The following is a 20,165-nucleotide window of genomic DNA, read 5'->3' as shown; positions in this document are numbered from 1 at the left end:
TGTTGTGTTGTGTTTGAAGATTTGACCACAGACCTTTATTCACCCGTTTGCACGTGTGTTGAACTGTGCACGTTTGTTAATAAATACCTTGAAAGATACTCACCTTCTCCCTGTGTGTGTGGTCGTGACAAACATATTATAAAGTTTTTTTATAATGCATTATGCATTCATTATAATGCCTTAGAAATACCCTTATAATGTATTATAAATAGGGGCTTCATAGAAAGTGTTACCCTACTTTCTAAACTGATAATGTGAGCAATTTTGAAGGTGTCTGAATAAATTTTGGTTTGACTGTAATTAATTTGTGATTATCAAGATGACTTTTTTCTGACACAATATAACTGAGTTCTTGTCATATTTTATTACCATTTTCTAAACTATAGTGAATAAACTGATAATGTGAGAAATGTTGTCTGAATAAATTTTGGTTTGGCTGTATGGTTAAAGTTTACTGCCAAATGTACAGACAAGAATTTATGTTAAAATACACTATATACAATATGTAATTTCTATTTCTAGATTTCTATAAATATATTCATATAAATATATTTATAATTACATATTTGTAATTATGATGTTGCAATTTAGTGCATTTAAAAGTAAGTTTAACTGTAGTATTTGCTAACACAAAGTTAAAATTATAATTAGGTACTTTACATGCATTATGTACAGTAACTAAGTAAACACATTCAAATACTGTTAAGTGTGCTTAAAGCACAACATAAAATTATGAACACCACATTATGAAAAGATTGTAAACATCACACGTTTTAAGCACCTTATTTGTGTACACTTAACGCTGAATTATCCACATCCAATGTGGGCACCGCAGTAAAAATGCTGCAAAATGATTTCAAAAAATGTATCTGAGGTGTGAATTAATTTATTTGCCTATGCTGTCTCTGCATGTCTGTGTGTATACTGTATGAAATGTGTTATTGTGTGATACATACGGGGTCAATGCCCAGAGGATAGGGGCCACCAAACACGCCAGGAACAGCAGGGTCTAGCTGAAGAACTGAGTTACTATCCAAAGTCTCAAACCTACAAAAGATACGTATCAAATTCATTAAAATTAATGTCATTTAGGATATAATTGCTTTTCAGTAGTACAATTTGAGATGAGACACTCTTTTTTTACATGCTTTGATAATCAAAGTAAGATTGTATGCTTGCTAATGTTGTTTGGTAAAAATCAAACTGTTTTACTGATTTAATGTTGTGAACTTACGTCCAGTTTCCCTTCGGGAAAAACATGGGCCGCACACTCCAGCCTGAGCCAAACATGTTGAGGGACTTGGAGAAGCAGTCATTATAGATCAATCCAGTATAGACTGAGAATATTCCCATCAAAAGAATGATATAGCGTCCTGCAAAAATCATGTTAAACATCTACACACACACACACACACACACACACACAAAAGAGGAGAAAGGAAAGGTTAGACCTTTATGACTATAAACATTTAGCAAATAACATCATAAATACTGAAACTAATTTTACAGCTCTGCATATGACTTCATGATTACACTATATCTTGTTGTAATATATAATTGTATGTTAAAATCTTAATGAATTTGTGAACAGAATTTTTTATTTCTATTGTAACAGGAAGCTGGATCTGCTTTTTTTTTAAATAGTCAACTGCCTGCGCAAATATTTTTGGCCAAATACTGTAAATTTTAAATGTAAATGTACGAATAGTGAATTTGAAATTTTCGAAAGGTTCATTGTTAACGTTTAGAAGTACACTAAAGCTGGGCTCAGACTACAGGATTTTTAGCCAGATTTTGTTCTCCCAGGTGTCGTAGCAAAAATCTTGTCGAGCACCTCGACTGGTCCCGATGTTCGGCGCTGATTATCTGGTAATGTGAGGTGTTCACAGATTGCACCTTCCGATCTGCTCGCACACAAATGGGGACCGCCCCGATTGATATCAAACATGTTTGATATTTAGGATTTTAAATCGGGACAATCTGGAAAAACTATGGAGTAACCTACTTTCACAACAGTCAGTACGCAACCACAAAACAGATGCTGTACGGGTCAGTTGGATAGTGGAAATGGAGGAAACTGCTTGTGGAAGTTTTGCAATAAAAGGACTGTCTGTATGATGTGTCAAAAACGTATCACGTATCAAATCAGAGATTTTCATATCTTGTAGTGTGTGCATGTATAAGATTTGAGGGAAGATAATCGGCGAAGATTCTCCTTATGTGTGTGCTGCAACCAGATTTCATAATCAGTTAGGCTTTAAAACTCATGTAGTGTGAGCCTGGCTTAACAACTCCAATTTAATTTCATCTCCTAATTCGATATATTTCTTTAATGTAATAAATATCGATCAGCTGAGACCTCATTGTCACCCTTCTGAGCGAGCAGGCGGCTCTCTCTGATGACAAGATAAAGTGCCGCACATGTCATCAGCACTCCATGACCCATGTCTCCAAACATGACAGCAAACAGGAACGGGAACGTAATGATTGTGTATGGTGCTGCAAGAAACATAACAGAAACAATCCAATCATACAAGTGTTAAAATACAAAATTATAATTTATTTCCAAGAAAAAGTGGATTGTGCATTGGTAAAGCAAACAGTAAAAGTATGTCTTTTGGTAAAAATCTGTCAATTTCTGCATAAATGTACTTTAAAGCATAAGGATATTTATTTCCTAAATTTGTACCTGGGTTGATCTCTCGGTAGGTTCCGATGCCGTAAGCATCCACAATGTTCTGGAACCCCGAGGTGAACTTGTTGGTCTTGTTGAAAGTAGGTGGAGTCTGTTTGGTCTGCATTCGGTTCAAGATGGAAGGAACTGTGGAGCCACTTCTTTCCTACATAAATGAAAAATTGATTAAACTGACAATATTACCACTAAATAATTGCCTTTACAGTGTAGTAACTTTATTTAGACAATATCCTTTAAAGATGCTGTTGACTGTAGGTAACTTTGCAACTATATGTCAACTACCAGACATTAGATTATTAGAAGACACTATCTGTTTTGATGGTCCCCTAACAGACTGACTGACATACTACTGACTGAATAACTTCGCAGGTACATGTCAACTTACTCTACTAACCAGAACCATAACAGTGGACTAATGCTCTAATTAGTTGACATGTAGTTGCAAAGTTACTTCATAATCAACAGAATGTCTAAAGGGGACCATCAAAGTAAGGGCAACCTTTAAAGTACATTGCCATAATATTTCCACATAAACTATAAAATAAAACAAGCTCAAACTTGTGTCCATGCTGTAGACTGGAAGTAAATATATGCAAATCCTTTCGATTCTAGCTTTCATTTGCAGATTAAATGGCCATCAAATCACATGGCTAAAATAATATGTAAAGAATAATGATTAATATTACTCACTGTTCCCCTCCGCAGTGCGAATTGAATGGAATCAAGGTCAGAAACGGGGCACCAGACCTCAGCGATCAAACATTTCTGTGTAACGTCAATGTTACAGAGATTCAGAGTGTGATAAATGGCCTTCATCTTCCTCACTTTGATAAACCACACACGTATAGTTTTCGCAGCGGCTTGCAAAACCCTCTGCCGGTGGTCCTCCGTTTGATTCAGGACCTATATTATTGTAAACACGGCAAACACTGTATTATCAACATTTAAACTTGAGTTTAAATATAATCAACAATATTAAGTTGGCGAGAGTTTTTTTTTGAGACAGTATTAGGGCATACCATCTGGAGGTCATCAATGCGGGTGTTGACACCTGCTGCCATTTCCTTCCTTTCCTGAGGGGTCTCAGGGCATGGGTACAGAGATGCACGGAACCTGGAGATGACGTTCAAAGTCTGTGATTAGCATTGGATGAAATTATGTAAATAATAAAAGATAAGAAAAGACCATGCTGCACCCTTCACAGATCTTCTTCACTCTGTTCTTCAGCTGGTCTCCTTGGAAGAAGATGATGAACACAGATTTGTGCACCTGGTCTCCCTGTGATGAACAAGGACCCATGACTTGATCAGGACTTTATCATTCTAGTATATAAAGTGTTAAATACAAACATCTTAAATGACTTAATAAGAATAGACACTAACAGTTGTGGGGTCCTCAAGAGGGTCCTCAATCTCTGTCTGACGTAAAAAGACATTTCCACGGCAGACTCTCCACAGCATCCTTTCAAAAGTGGGGATTCTCTCCCGGTTTATAACCCCAGCCACAAACCTACAGTGTAAACAAACATGTATTATCAGCAGAGTACACAGAGCTTTTACTGTGCATGGTTTAACATTTTCTTTCAGTATACATATTGTGATCTCTGTGCATAGATAAATGTTTTGATAAACAGGACTTTGACAGAAGTCTTGCACAGAACAATACAGGAGTACTAACATAGGGACACGCCAATCCCTTTTTTTCTTTCACAGAAATTCCAGTAAAAAATATTTTTTTATTTATTTTTAATTCGAAACACCGAATCATAAACCATTCGGTAAAAATAAAGTTATAAAAATCTTCAAAACTATGAAAGTAAATTCTTATAAAAATCTACAGTGACTGAATCCTTAAACAGTGAAATTCTCAATTTCCATTAATATTGCTAAAATAAACAGTAAAACACTAAATATTATTAATAAATACTACAATAAAAATATAAATCTTTGTAGAGAACTGGAAGTATCAAGTTCAGTACTTCAGTGCTGTCACTATAGTGTTACGCACCTATTATATATAAAAAAAAAAAACACTGAGTATTTTTTCCTTGAGCTGACCTTTGAGTCATGTAGACTAAATTATAAGTAAACTGTTCTCATCTGTCTTTACCACATGTGTTATGTAGCAGCATGTGACATGAATGACACTGTATTTTTTTTAAATAATTTTGGTACTTTAATTTTATATTAAATTAATTAATTAATGTATTTTATATTTTAGTTATATTTTACATTACCTGTGCAATTATTTTTTTTTATCTTTATTTTATTATTGACTGTTTATTAGAATTATTATATATAGGTATAAAAGTTTACACACACCTTGCAGAATCTGCAAAATGTTTAGCAATTAGTTGAGCAAAATAAAAGGGGTCATACAAAATCCATGTTATTTTTTATGTAGTACTGACCTGAATATGATTTCACATAAAAGACGTTTACATATGGTCCACAAAAGATATTTATAAAAATAACCGTGTTCAAAATTTACACACACGACTTCCGGTTTTGGTGCGGTGCTGAGTGGACGCGAATAGGAGCTCCGCTACAAATACTGACTTCTTTAATTGTATTCTTTAACCCAATAAATGCTGACAAACTGATTCTATTTCAATCTATGTCAGTCAAATCGACCGTACCTGGAGAGGCCGAGGTAGATGCTAAATCCAATGAAGCTAATAGCGAGGAGGGAGCGTCAGGTGTTAGCCAAGAGTCCGCAATTCTGGAGGCTATCCACTCATTGAAATCGGACTTTGCTGTGCGATTTGATGGCTTGCTCCAGGTGATTAACGGAGTGCAGTGTGATCTTAAAGCTCTAACAACGCGGGTAACAGAAGCCGAGGATCGAATAAGCACACAAGAAGATAACGTCACGGAGTTGCAAACGGAAAACGCAAAATTGAAAACTGCCATAGAATCCCTCTTATCAAAAGTCGATGATCTGGAAAATCGCAGTCGTCGGTCCAATCTACGATTAGTGGGACTTCCAGAAAAAATTGAAGGGAAGGATATGTGCGTCTTTCTAGAGAAATTACTCCCTGAGATCCTCGGCCCGGAAAACTTTCCTGGCCCTCTTGTAATTGAGAGAGCTCAGAATCGGCAGATTGAGAATCGGCAGATTCTCCGAAGATCGTTCTGACTCTCCACTGAGAGCTGTGATAATGAAATTCCTAAACTATGCTGACAAAGTCCGTACTCTGAAAGCAGCTCGAGCAGTAGGCACCGTGATGTTAGACAAAAGAAAGCTTATGTTCTTTTCTGACGTGTCAGCTGAATTGCACAAGAAACGGAAAATATTTGACGTGGTGAAGAAGGATCTTCGCGATCTCAACTTCCCTGAATTGCGTTTTGGCATCTTGCACCCAGCTACTTTGTGTGTGACATACAAGGGAAAGCGCCACTTGTTCGACAATCCTTCAGATGTTCAGAGGTTTTTGCAAGATCTGAAAGACGATGCTTAGCAGGACTTAAAGGAAGACTGCAACTGACCTCTTTGGGGTCAGTTGCATGAACGTAAGCAAACTTCTGGTTTATTACTGATGCTAAAATAATATATATATTTACTTTAACACGTTAATTTAGATTAATTAATTACACAAAAATAACGCGTTAATTTTTTTTTACACATTTTAATCGCACTTAGTTTTGCACCGCGGAACGTTTCTCACTGGATGAGATTCGGCGGACCGATTATACTGGAGCACCACCAACTAGCGTTCAGACAAGCTGCGTCCGTCCTAAATTGTATTGTATGTCCCAAATCGTAGTATGTTTAAAAAAGTATTCCAAAGATTCCCGGATGGTCTACTACTTAACGATCAATGCACACTTTAACGGCTAATATTGCCCACAACACACTGCGCCGTGAACGAGGATTCGATTAGAACTACAAACACGCATAAAAAGTGTTAAAAAACTACAAACATGGAGGATATGCGCAACCAACGGACAGGTAGAGAAAGGGGTTTGAGTGATAAATAATCAGTGTGTAACCTGATAAAAAATATTTTTTAAATGTTATCCGCGTTATATTCCATGTGCAGCAACATTTATAATGATAGGTTTGGTCATTAACGTTTAAATGCATAATTAAGCAAACACAAGAGCAGAGTTCTCGGCATGAAAGACTCATTAAAGAACGTGCCTCTTAATTTCTCTCTAATACGGTAGGAAATTAAATTAAACTAAATGTAGATAATGTTAACTGTGATGATTGACAGGGCAGTTTAAACAGTGACAGGATTCAGGTAACTAAGCAACAGAGCATCTGTTAAAGAAGCAGTTATGACGAAGTAGTATGTCCCAAAGCTTGCCTACTATTCTGCTACATTCTCAAAAGCATGTACTTTTCTTCACAAAAAGAGTACATACTTATAGGGCATAGTATAAGTAGGTGAATTGGGACGCAGCAAAACAAACCTCAGTGAACATGGACAAAAAAGCTGATGGGACCGCTTTGGCTGGCCCTGCGGATGGGAAATTTTGTTATAAAAAACGAATGGATGGAAGCGTCGATAAGAGCATGGTTGTGTGCAAGCTATGCAACAAGGAATTCGCATATCACTGTAGCACATTGAGCATATTGCTACACTTAATGGCAATATTGCACTGGTCTGTTGGACTTGGTTGAACAAAAATAAACAATATTTTGTTGCTTAAACTTATGTATTCAGTCATTATTCAATGGTATACTAAAAATCCATATAAAAAAACGTACTTCTCACTGTTCTCAGGTCAAATATTTATATGCGATTAAAATGCGATTAATTTCGATTAATTAATTACAAAGCCTCTAATTAATTAGATTAAATTTTTTAATCGAGTCCCGGCCCTAATATATATATATATATATATATATATATATATATATATATATATTTATTTATTTATTTATTCATTTTTTCGTGATGTTGGGTTGATATCTTTGACTGTTGCGGACTCGTTCGAAGTTCAGACAAGCTGTTCCTCACCGTGAAAGGATCGCGGGTGGACCGGCGTAGTGCCGTAATCAGGCTCTTTCGAGAAGACCTTGGAAAGTGTTTAATTAGGGAGGTAAGGGGGAGTGATGGTATTTCATTTGGGGAAATAGACCATTTGCACACTTCCTGATTTTTTGACCGGAAATACGTAATCGTAGTGGAACTCTACTTCTGTCCCGACAATGAAGAACAGAATGGCCCAAATGAGATGTTGATACTTACCTTCGTATTTTTCAATAAATTGTTCGTGAAAAAATTTGTATCCTTTTTTCATTTTTGTTACTTTTGTAATTGATTTTTGTCCGACTATTCTTTCTACATCGGCAAAAGAAATGTTTCGTAAATGTAAAAGGCTGGTGGTATAGACCCGCTCCATGTTTGACGCTAGACCACTAGACTGACAGTAGTTGACAAGAAGAGAGGATCCAATACAATGGCGTACTTCCGGTTTTTTGTGAAAAAGGTCTATACCTGTTTGTTGGTCAGTTGTTCTGTCTGGCTGTATTTTGCTTTTACCAAGGGTTTTTCTTCTTTTTTCTTTTCTTTTCTTTTCTTTTCTTTTCTTTTCTTTCTTTTTTTCCCCTTTTACTTTTTTCTTCATTCACAATAATAGTCTGTATACTTACTTTAGTACTTTTTGCAAAAATGGGAATATGCTGTATATACAATAATGGCTCCCCTATTTGATATTCAATTTACATCCTGGAATGTAAGAGGCCTCAACAAAATTGTAAAGTTAAAACAAGTGATGAATAGAATTCGGCAAATGAAAGCTAAAATAGTGTTCCTCCAGGAAACCCATTTAGCTTCAGGGGATGTGTCTATGGTGAGGAAGAGATGGCCAGGGCAAGTGTTTTCTGCCTCCTTTAATTCACAATCTAGGGGGGTTATTTTACTTATACATAAATCCATACCTTTACAAATAATTAACACTATCAAGGACAGACTAGGGAGGTACATAATTATCCAAACCGAGATATTTTCTGTTAGACTGAATTTAGTAAATGTTTACGGACCCAATGTGGATAATCCTATTTTTTACAGAAATCTATTTTTACTATTGGCTGGACTGCCAGGATACTTCGTTATAGGAGGAGATTTCAATTGTGCTTTATATCCAGAATTAGATAGATCAACTAAATCAGACCTCTCTCATGTACAGACTAGAACAGAGTTAAAACAGTATATGCAAGATTTCAATTTAATAGATATTTGGAGGAACAGACACCCAGATAGTTTGACTTATTCATGCTACTCTAGTACTTATAAAACATTTTTTCGTATTGATTACTTTCTTTTATCTACTGATCTAATTTCTAAAGTTAAGAACTGCTGGTATGATAGCATATTAATCTCAGATCATGCGGCAGTTTGATTTACATTAAACTTTCCAAATTTTTTGTGCAGACCCCCAAGATGGCGACTACATATAACCTGGTTGAGAGATCCCGAATTTTTGGAGTTCATTGATAAACAGATAGATTATTATTTTGAAATTAACACAAATCAAACATCTGCCTCAGTCCGGTGGGAAGCATTTATAAAAGGACGGATGATTAGTTACACAAATTATAAATATAAGCGCTGTCAAGTAGAAATGGTAGACCTTGAAAACAAAATAAAGAAAATTGAATCTGAAGTATACCAAAAAATTACACCTGATCTTCTTTTGGATCTGCACAAATTGAAAATGAAATATAATGAGCTTTCATTAGAACGCCTCAGACTTTCCTTGCTTTACTTGCCTTATGATAGAGGGGGGTTAAACCTACCCAACCTAAAATGGCACTACTGGGCGGCTCAAATTATAGCAGCAATGTTTTACTTTGAGAAAGATTACCCTCCAACCTGGGTATCTATAGAGGCTCACTCTATTTCAATTCCTTTGAATTTATATTTATATTCAGCAGGTGTTAAAAAGTTGATTAAGTGTACAAAAAATCCATATACCAAAAATACTATAATAGTTTGGTTTGAGGCTCTTGCTCATTTAGGTGAATTACCACAACGTTCATGCTTTTCACCAGTTTTTGGTAATGAAAATTTCCGTTCTGGTAGAGCCGATCCAGGTTTTAAAATCTGGTCAATTCAAGGTATTAGTAAGGTGTCTGATCTCTATAATGAAGGTAAATTCATGTCCTTTGAAGAAATTAGTACAAGGTTTGGAATTCCGCAAAAGCACCTTTTCAAAATTTGCAATTACGTAGCTTCATTCAATCAAGACAAGGCCAAAGTCTGGTTGAGCCTCCTTTTTCTACTATTGAAAATATTACACTTAAATGTTTGAAAGGTAGAGGTCAAATATCTCTATTATATAAACAGTTTGTGGCCAAATCTAAAGAATCATTTAATGACAGACTTCAAGCAGCATGGCGATCTGACCTGCAGGTTGATATAACCGAGGAAGAGTGGCAAATAGTACGTTTAAAAGCCCAAACTCAGACAATGAACACCCATTTGAGACTGCTTCAGTATAAATGGCTGAGTAGACAATACATCACTCCAGTTAAGTTACATCACTTCAACCCAAATATTCCTGATGAATGCTACAAATGCAAACAAGAGAAGGGAACTTTATTCTATTGTATGTGGGAATGCACTAAAGTTAATTGTTTTTGGGTTAAAATATTGAACATTGTAAGTAAAATCATTGGCAAAGTAATTCCTCTTGATCCCAAGCTGTGTATATTACATATTTGTCCTTTGAATTTTAAAACTACTAAACATGAAAGATTGTTGCTAATTATTTGCTTGTTGGAAGCCAAACGTGTTATTGGATGTTTTTGGAAAAAAGAAGAAAGTCCTGGTGTGTCTCAATGGATAAAGGGGATGACTTCATGCCTTGCTTTAGAAAAGATTACCTACTTTTTGAAAACAAACTTCATGTATTTTGGTCCATCTGGAAAGTGTTCCATGACTTTTTGCAGAGTCTAGATGGTGACTCTTTTGTCGAACTGATGGACATTGAGAGTATATAGACAAGTATCTTATTGCTGTACATGTTTTTTTTTTTTTTTTTTTTTTTTACTTATCTTTGTGTTCATTTATGTATTTTTTTTTATCCGGTTATAATGGAAAACTGAACTGCTGTATTAATCTGTATGACAATGTTTGAAAATAAAAATTGTTGTTAAAAAAAAAAATTTACACACACTTGATTCTTAATACTGTGTTGTTACCTAAATGATCCTTCGCGGGTTTTTTTTTTTTTTTTTTTTTTTGTTTGTTTAGCTGTAGTTGTTCATGAGTCCCTTGGGTGTCCTGAACAGTTAAACTGTTTGCTGTTCTTCAGAAAAATCCTGCGAAATCTTTGGTTTTTCTGCATTTTTGTGTATTTGAACTCTTTCCAACAATGACTGTATGATTTTTAATTCCATCTTTTTAACACTGAGGACAACTGAGGGACTCATATGCAACTGTTACAGAAGGTTCAAACACTCACTGATGCTTCAGAAGGAAACACAATGCATTAAGCAGGTTCGACAGGTTTTCACAACAAAACCCGCCCAATTGCTACTCAAAACTAGCCCAATCTCGTTTCGAGGGGGGTCCTCCGGTATAAATCGTGTTCTGGGGGGTAAATATTACATTATTGGTGTCGCTTCAACCCACGGACACGAAAAACAACCTGCGGAAACAATGTTAAAGTAGCCCAATTCCACAGGAAATCCACAGACTTGGCAACACTGCAATTAAATGAATTAATTAATGAATTACTTATATGCAACTATTACAGAAGGTTGAATCGCTCACTGATGCTCCAGAAGGAAAAACAATGCATTAAGAGCCGGGGGGTGAAAACTTTTGAACAGAATGGAGTATGTGTATATTTTTATTATTTTGCCTAAATATCATGGATTTTTCATTTAGTTCTGCCCTTCAGAAGCTACAGAAGATACTTACATGTTTCCCAGAAGACAAAATAAGTTAAATTTACCCTGAAGAACAGAAAACAGTTTAACTGTTCAGGACTAACAAGGGACTGATGAACAACTATCACTAAATAAAAAAAAAACAGCTGTGGATCATTCAGATAACAACACAAGTGTATGTAAACTTTTGAACAAGGCCTTTTTTATAAATTCAACTATTATTTTTTGGACTATATATAAATGTCTTTTTAATGTAAAATCTTTTTGAGGTCAGTACTAAATAAAAAATAACATACATTTTGTATGATCCCTTTTATTTTGGTAAAATTAACATTTTGCAAATTCTGCAAGGTGTATGCAAACTTTTGACATCAACTGTATATCAGCTACATATACAGTATATGAGCTACTTAGAACTCACCCCAGTCGCAGTGGGGCACCTCGACCAGCCTCACTTGGGTCTAGCAGAGATGATGATTCTTCCAAAAGGTTTGGATCTTCCATCTAAAGAGAGTCCAGTGGAATTATGGTTAAGCGACAAAGGTAGTTTGTATGTAACATCACATTGTGAAAGGATAAAGTGGGTTTTAAAGATTGTTTTTTCTGTCTCTTAGAGGTTTGTGATCACATTGTGAGAAGACAGCCAGACCTCATCAAAGAACTGCTGGGTACGTCTGAGGATATGCTTGAGTTCTGTCAGCTCTAGAAAGTTCTTCTTCAGGGCCTCTTGATTAGTGTTGATCTCCTTCAGCTCATTCTCCAGCTTCTCAAAGGTTGCCTGGTAATCAATATTATAAATAGAAATTAAAGATATTAAGAAATAACAATACAACTATCAAAATATTCCAAAACTTTAAACACTGTGTCACTGATTAAAGATATCAATAACTTTTTTTTTTATTGTTTGTTTAAATATTGCTGAAAAGTCTCATCAAATTAATGGAATGGCCATTAAAGGAGTAGTTCACTTTCAGAACAACAATTTACATAATTTACTCACCCCCTTGTCATCCAAGATATTTATGTCTTTTTTTCTTCAGTCGTCAAGAAATTACGTTTTTTGAGATAAACATATCTGGAAATTTCTCCATATAACGGACTTCAATGGTGCCCCGATTTTTGAATCTTCAAAATGCCGTTTAAATGCAGTTTAAATGCGGCTTCAAATGGCTGAAAATGATCCAAGCCGACAAAGAAGGGTCTTGTCTAGCGAAACGTTCGGTCATTTTCTTAGAAAAATATATTTTTACATACCTTTTAAGCACTGAAACTCGTCCAGCACTAGGGCTTGAAGTGCGCGTTCACGCCTGTATGTACTACGTCCACTGTGCTCTGTAACGTAGTGAATGCTTGAAGCAGTCCCATCACCTGACTCGCCGATTGTTTGTAACAGTGAAACAGATGTGGTCCAGTCCTGACAGCACTGAGATTCTTGCTCCGTTGGAAATGGCTGGCATTTTCCACACTTGCACCACCATCTCGTCTCGTTTGAATGCGGTCTGCCCGAGGCTTGTGTCCCCGCGCCACTGCCGCAGTATTCTCTCTCTGACAGAGTTCATCGTCTGTGTATTCTGGCTCAAAAAGGTAGGAAACGGTGAAAAACTCCATCTCATGTGCTCCTCCAGCTTCAAAGTTGTCCGACATCGTTGTACTTTATGTTGTACCTTGTTGCTAAAGAGTATTTGATTGCGTTGCACTTCTCTCTTCTCAAGTTGGCTTTGTAAACACTGGGTCTGTAGTTTCGCATACGTCACGCGTACGTCACGCGTGACGTTTCAACGTGAGTACGTACAGTCGTGAACGCGCACTACAAGCCCTAGTGCTGGACGAGTTTCAGTGCTTAAAAGGTATATAAAAATATATTTTTCTAAGAAAATGACCGAACGTTTCGGTAGACAAGACCCTTCTTGGTCGACTGGGATCATTTTAAGCCATTTGAAGCCGCATTTAAACTGCATTTAAACGGCATTTTGAAGATTCAAAAATCGGAGCACCATTTAAGTCCATTATATGGAGAAATTTCCAGATATGTTTATCTCAAAAAACATAATTTCTTGACGACTGAAGAAAAAAAGACATAAACATCTTGGATGACAAGGGGGTGAGTAAATTATTTGAAAATTGTTGTTCTGAAAGTGAACTACTCCTTTAATGGACAGTGGCCATGTCTGTGAAATTCTAAAAAAGGGACCAAACAGTCTGTCTGTTTGGTCCCTTTTTTTAAATTTCACAGACATGGCTACTATGAACTGTTATACGGTCCAGAGCTACATGAAGGTTCTTTGAAATTTCACCTTTTGTGTTCCACAAAAAAAAACAAAAAACAAACAAAAAAACAGAATATGGGTTTGAAACCAAATGAGAATGAGTAAATGACAGCATTTTTATTTGGAGAGAATTATTCCATTAAGGCCATACATTTAAGCAACATGCGAGGGTGAAACTACCTCAAGGTCAATCATGTCTCGTGGGAATGGGACTTCGGGATTCTCGCCAGTGTCCATTGTTGGAATGTTGGCTTTCTTAATTTCCTTCTCGACGAACCCTGCAGAGCATGACACCAGCACCAAATTACTAATGATATTCAATAATTTGTTCTATATGGTTATTCCTCACAGAGAATGGTGAGGTTTTGTGTCTAATTCAGTGACAGATTCTGGCCTAAGCAATATGGGCAGTCGTCTTGAGTGACAACGTTTTATAGTGAACCCCTTCACCACCAGAAAAAATTATAAATGTAAACAACAGGGTAAAACAGTGCTAAATATGTACTAAATAATTGCTAAATAACTGGTACTAGGGCTGCACGATAGATCGTTTCAGCATCGTCATCGTCACGATGTAGGGCAAAAAAAAATTTATGTGTGTCTGATTTAAAAATGTACTTTCTATATTTCTAAACTTTCTATTCACGGATCTATATTTGTCTAAAATAAAGTAATTAACTCATGTTTAAAGGTTCTTTAAAAACTACAATGCACACGTTGCTTCACCTAATTCATGCATGCAGTCTCTGTGTGCGCATGGCGAAATGAGCGCGGGACGGGAGAAAAGTGCCGAAATGGAAGATTTGGTCGCAAAAAGAAACGCAACATCGGTCATATGGAAGTATTTTGGATACAAAAAGGATGCTGCTGACCAAAAACAGGTGCTTTGTCGGGAGTGCCTGTCAGTTGTTGCCACAACTCGCGGAAACACTACGAATTTAAGGGACCGTTCACATGTCACGCCTAAAAACGCGTGGAAAACGCTAGGCGCGCCGCTTTCTCCTTCTTTCCAAAGCGCTCTGTAACTTGAGTGGCAGAGTGGCGTCTGCCGTTGCTAAGCAACCATGACCCGCGCTCTCCTAAAGACGCGGAAGTTTCAGCAAAGATAAATAAATAAAGATAAATGGATTTCCAAAACTAAAAATTGCTTGCAGTAGCTCTGCTGCTAAAAAATGTTATCCCTGTAACAGCTATGATCAGCTAGCTGTTCCTCCATCTTGGCTAAGCTTTTAATGTTTTTCGCGAAAGGAAGAAGCTGATTTCCCTTTCATCAGGGTAAAAGCAACATTCATTATTAATTTCATATTAGAGCCTTGATTTGCCTGAACTGACAGTGAATAAGGTGAGTCAAACTGTTTATGAAACTACCCAAAATAAGCTTTAAAAAGAATTTTATTTCAGGGTTTTGATTATACTGTACTTTTACATTTTTTTATTCTTTGAAAATGCTTACAAAATTACCCCAATTATTCTTGAATTATTATTTGATTTTTAAGCAGTTCAAAACAACCTGATGAACATAAATGAATTTGTACACATCGCAATATATATATCGCAAGAAAAAAATATATTGCAATGCAATTTTTTTCCCAATATCGTGCAGCCCTAACTGGTACACTGACAGTTTTAGAGTGATTAGAATGTATTTAAAGTAGTCTCTTCTGTTCACCATGGCTGCATCTATTTGATCCAAAACACAGAAAAACACAGTAATACTGTAATATATATTTTATTTAAAATAACTTTTGATTTATTTATTTTAAATATACATTTTCTATTTGATAATATTTATTTATGTGGTGCAAAGCTGAATTTTCAGCATTAGTAAAATCTAGCTCTTATTTATTTTTTTTTTTTACAAATGTTGCAGATTTATGTGGCAAATGATTGTTAAAGTTAACAAATATATTTTGAGACAAAGGTCAACATCTCAGGTTTGTTCAACATACAGTAATTAAATGAACAGTTTTCCTTGATGTGCACTTGTGTACCCTATATGTACAATCTTAAATCAAAATGTACAGCCTTAGTTATTTATGATCTTATATGTATGTAATCTTTAAATTTTTGGGGGGGTATTTAATATAAAGGCTCACTAAGTGGTGGTTTGAAATATTACACATAACAATATTTGCTCTTTCTAGCTAACAGATATCACATGACTTTGATTTTTAACCAATCAGAGAAGTAGCTGCAGCCGTCAGTCATATTAAGGAGTCAGGACTGTCACTAGTCATGGTGTATGTGTTTGTGCATGTATCAATTCACTCACTGAGCTTCCTGTCCATCTCCTCACAACGTCTCACTTCATTCACAAACTTCCTCTGGAACACGTTAACATCAGGGTTAAGCTAAAAGAAAGAGGTTTGAACTCATTATCAGTACTGTATATGATAGAGAAGAGAGCAGGAAGAGAGGGAAAACAGGCTGTATCTACTCACATCTCTGAACTGGACCATTCCCAGCTCTCCCAGTTCACTGACACAGCAGTAGGCCGCTTCAGACTGGAGGAAGAGCTGGGCCAGAGTCATCTCCTCACTGCGGAATAACTCCCCCATGATGCTGCAGGCCACAGCAACTCACCCACAGCTCAGAAATAAATCACACTAGATGCTACAGGTCAGATAGATAGATAGATAGATAGATAGATAGATAGATAGATAGATAGATAATATCACATATATAATTTAATATATAATTTATATATTTAATATTATTTTATTATTCATTAACATTATAACCTTTATTTAAGTGCTCTTGCAAATAAACGATGAAAGCAATGACATCAATTACACAAATTCATCCTGTCTATTACCAAAATGAAATAGAAACCAATACAGAAACCAGCTGGCTCTCTTCTAATGCGCTGGGCTCAGCATCACTCACATCCCAAAAAGCCGATTGGCTGAAAGCACTCAGCATCCCTTCTGACTGGCTGATGAACTCAACATCCCCGCATCTCTAAGAGCTGATTGGCCAAGAAACTCAACAACCCTCACATCTCTGAGAGCTGATTGGCTGATGGCTCAGCATCGCTCACATCTCTGCCGCACTGTCCTTCAGCTCTGAAGGGCGCCATTACGCGCTTCTCTTTCTATCTACACCGTGCCAATAATAATTTTTATCTGTTTTATCACATTATTTAATATACTAACAATCTCAGCCGCGTGTGAAGTATCTAACACAAGCATATTTATTTGTAAGATGTTAAATTTTGTTTAATGAGGCTACAGCGAATCATTCTGGCATCTTCCTAACAATGAATATAAATAGACCAGCTAAAATCATCGGGCTCTTGTAGTTGTATTTTAAACAAATGAGTTATACATTAATACATGATTGAATAAATGAATTCATGACTGAAACAGTGAGTAACATTAAATATGCACGACTGATTAACGCAGATTTCCACGTTACTAATAATCAAAATGCTGTCAATGTTTATTTTTTTTCCCCCACGCATTTCTAACATAAAAATTATAAAGTCAAAATCAGAGCAAACATAAATATATTTATCAACGCTAATGGCTGTCAGACTAGATACATCCACATTCAAGCATCACCACCTCATTCAAGCGGCCACAAATTAAATGATTCACCCACTCATTTATAACATCTTATATACACACATAGTGTAAGAGTTAAAAGTGTGTACAAATACAAAAACGCATATGTAAAAGATACATTTTCTCACCGTCCCTGGCGTCTTCAGTAAGAGATCTGTTCACCTCTGCGTTGATGATCAGACCTGCTACGTGACGTCACGCCTGCTACTGCTACAGGGTCACGTGATTTTTGATGTATCTTTCTATTTATGGTCGTGCCTTATTATCCAAAGCGGAAGGCTTATCTCTGTTCATCCCTTTTTATCATTATAATCTAAAGATTCTAACTAAAGATAGTTCTCTTTTATCTGAAAATATAAATCATAATTTTAAGAAAAGGGTTCTCACTAATAAGAAAGCTGAAGGAGGTCGGGAGATGTTTTACTTTGAGGCTGTATAATAAGACCTTTAAGATTCATTGGCTTATACGATGTTTGATCACACCTAATTTTCGTTGGAACCATATTCCTTATAGCCTCTTTAGTTCTAAAATCAAACTATCCCAATTTCATCAGCAAGCTTTTCTTGCTTGGAAATTTACACTGTAATAATTTCTGTCATCACACCTCACATTATTTAGAATAATGGCAATATAACTCTTTCAAATAAATCTTTATTTTCAACAAAATGGTTTAACAAAGACATTAATTATCTTATAAAAATACTTATGCACAATTAATGTCTATTCACAGTTTCCCTGTACAGTTTTGGCAATTAAATTCAGTTATTAAAGCTAAGCTAACACTTATGGTTTGCTTGTCAAAAGTCACATTTGCAGTACTTTTTTGATGTGCGTTATGTATTGTATTTATGTATTGTTCTTTTTTTTGGCTATAATATCATAGAGTACACTGTGTCTAACTACAATGGTGACCAAAATTATTAGAACACTGGTATTTTCACTAGCTAAAAAAATGTTTTTGAGTCAGTTATTTCTATCTTTTGCTTGTTTTTCAGGTAGCTTTGCCGGTAGGTTTCTTAAAGCATCTTAGAGACGTTGCCACAGTTCTTCTGGATATAGTCTGTCTCAGTTTGTTCTGTTTCTTCATGTCATTCCAGACAGACTGGATGATGATGAGATCAGGTCTCTGTGTGGAACAATGGCTCTTGTCAGACTCCTTGTGCAAACAAAAATCTCACTGGATTATTACAATTAATGGTAAAACGAATGTTTGGAAATGTAAACTGATATCTCTTACTGACACACTACAGCAAAAGATAGAAACAGCTGACTTAAAACCATTTTTAGCTGGTGAAAATATTAGTGTTCTAATTATTTTGTCCACCACTGTAGTTTGCTACCTGACGGTGTATTAGAGACACATTCTAACTCAGAATCCTGTTTGTTTAGGAACCATGGTAATTTCATTTAGGATTTAGAACTTTTTCAAATATTTCAAGTCGAGAATTAAAGGAGCACCCACTTTTTTGGAAATAGGCTGATTCTCCAACTCCTCCCGAGTTAATAAGTTGAGTTTTACCGTTTTGAAATCCATTCAGCCGTTCTCCTGTTCTGGTGATATCACTTTTAGCATAGCTTAGCATAGATCATTGAATCCTATTAGACCAATAGCATCTTGTTCAAAAATAACCAACGAGTTTTGACTATTACGCCGGAATGGGAGTGTAGTTCCTAATCTTATCGGCCTAGAAAATCACATCTTTACATTTTCCGCTGGTCAAGTTTTAAATAGGACAAATACCGAAACCGTTGGTCATTTTTGAACGCGATGATATTGGAGAACGGCTGAATGGAAGTTGGAGAATTAGCCTATTTCCAAAAAAAGTGTTCCTTTAAGCTAGGAAGCTTCTGTACAGTCCCAGCTTATTAAATTATTTAGCCATAGTGTTTATGTTAGGAATAATTGACGACGGGCCGTAGAATTCTCAGAATCTTAGAATTTCTAAGAATTCTATGGCCCGTACTCTATTTTCATACTCTATTTTCGCAGAAAATTACAGTTACCACACTTCAAGACATCGATTAAATGATATATACTTGAAGACATTCGTCCGGTTTTTATCCTTAAAATGCTATCGTGAGTAGGATTAATTTCTTACGCAGCTCATATAACAGCTTCGTTGCTAGTTCCAAAACATCATTTTAGAACTAGTAACGACGCTTGAGCCGTTGATAGCAAACTAATGCAGTTAATTATGAAGTTTAGACAGACTAACAGACAAGCAGACGGACAGAAAGAGTGAGGGAGAGAGACTAAGTGCATGGTCTAGGGTTGCCACCCGTCCCTTAAAATACGGAATCGTCCCGTATTTGAGAATGAAATTGCGCGTCCCGTTTTGAATCAATACGGGACGGGTTTTGTCCCGTATTTTTTATATATTTTTTTTAAAGCAGCGTCTCATGCAAATAATCACTGCGGTAAAGCAAGCCGCGGTTCAGAAAAACACGGTCAAGCCAGCCGCGATTGATTTTAAGTGTGCGCGCATATTACAGTGATTACGGTAGTTTCAGAAACAACACAGAGAGAACGCGCTTGCAGAGCGCTTTTCATTTAGACGCCCAGGACTGAGAGATAATACTACAAAATGCTCGTGAATTTTTACTTACTTATTTATTTGCATTTCTGCTTTAATATCCGTTTTATTTATTGGTGTACTTGACGGTTCTTTTCTGAGAAATGGGACATTATTAGACTTTAGAGTCTAATAAGTAGAAAAAAAACAATGATCAGTTCTTATTCAGGACGGCCCATATTATATGCAAAACTCATATGAAATCTTTTTACT

The 20,165-nt window shown here is 36.0% G+C and overlaps 1 protein-coding gene across 2 annotated transcripts in view; it reads right to left on the bottom strand.

Annotated features, from left to right (window-relative positions):
* The window catches only part of atp6v0a1b (ATPase H+ transporting V0 subunit a1b), a 40,615-nt gene extending 23,021 nt beyond the window's left edge, over positions 1-17,594 (bottom strand). For both annotated transcript variants that reach the window (XM_073830415.1, XM_073830416.1), the window contains exons 1-14: positions 17,507-17,594; positions 16,254-16,425; positions 16,085-16,163; positions 13,993-14,090; positions 12,195-12,323; positions 11,967-12,049; positions 4,078-4,204; positions 3,891-3,973; positions 3,715-3,808; positions 3,386-3,598; positions 2,690-2,840; positions 2,360-2,499; positions 1,235-1,395; positions 957-1,047 (exon numbers count right to left, since the gene is read on the bottom strand). In XM_073830415.1, coding sequence (XP_073686516.1) covers positions 957-1,047; positions 1,235-1,395; positions 2,360-2,499; positions 2,690-2,840; positions 3,386-3,598; positions 3,715-3,808; positions 3,891-3,973; positions 4,078-4,204; positions 11,967-12,049; positions 12,195-12,323; positions 13,993-14,090; positions 16,085-16,163; positions 16,254-16,370 — 1,566 coding nt within the window. In that variant the 5' untranslated portion in view covers positions 16,371-16,425; positions 17,507-17,594. The remainder of the gene's footprint in view (positions 1-956; positions 1,048-1,234; positions 1,396-2,359; positions 2,500-2,689; positions 2,841-3,385; positions 3,599-3,714; positions 3,809-3,890; positions 3,974-4,077; positions 4,205-11,966; positions 12,050-12,194; positions 12,324-13,992; positions 14,091-16,084; positions 16,164-16,253; positions 16,426-17,506) is intronic.
* Between the last annotated feature and the right edge of the window lie 2,571 nt (positions 17,595-20,165).

The sequence above is a fragment of the Garra rufa genome, chromosome 24 (assembly GCF_049309525.1).
Source record: "Garra rufa chromosome 24, GarRuf1.0, whole genome shotgun sequence".
NCBI classification, from domain to species: Eukaryota; Metazoa; Chordata; class Actinopteri; order Cypriniformes; family Cyprinidae; genus Garra; species Garra rufa.
Note: the sequence above shows the minus strand (reverse complement) of the source record. Positions and strands in the feature narration are given on the sequence as shown.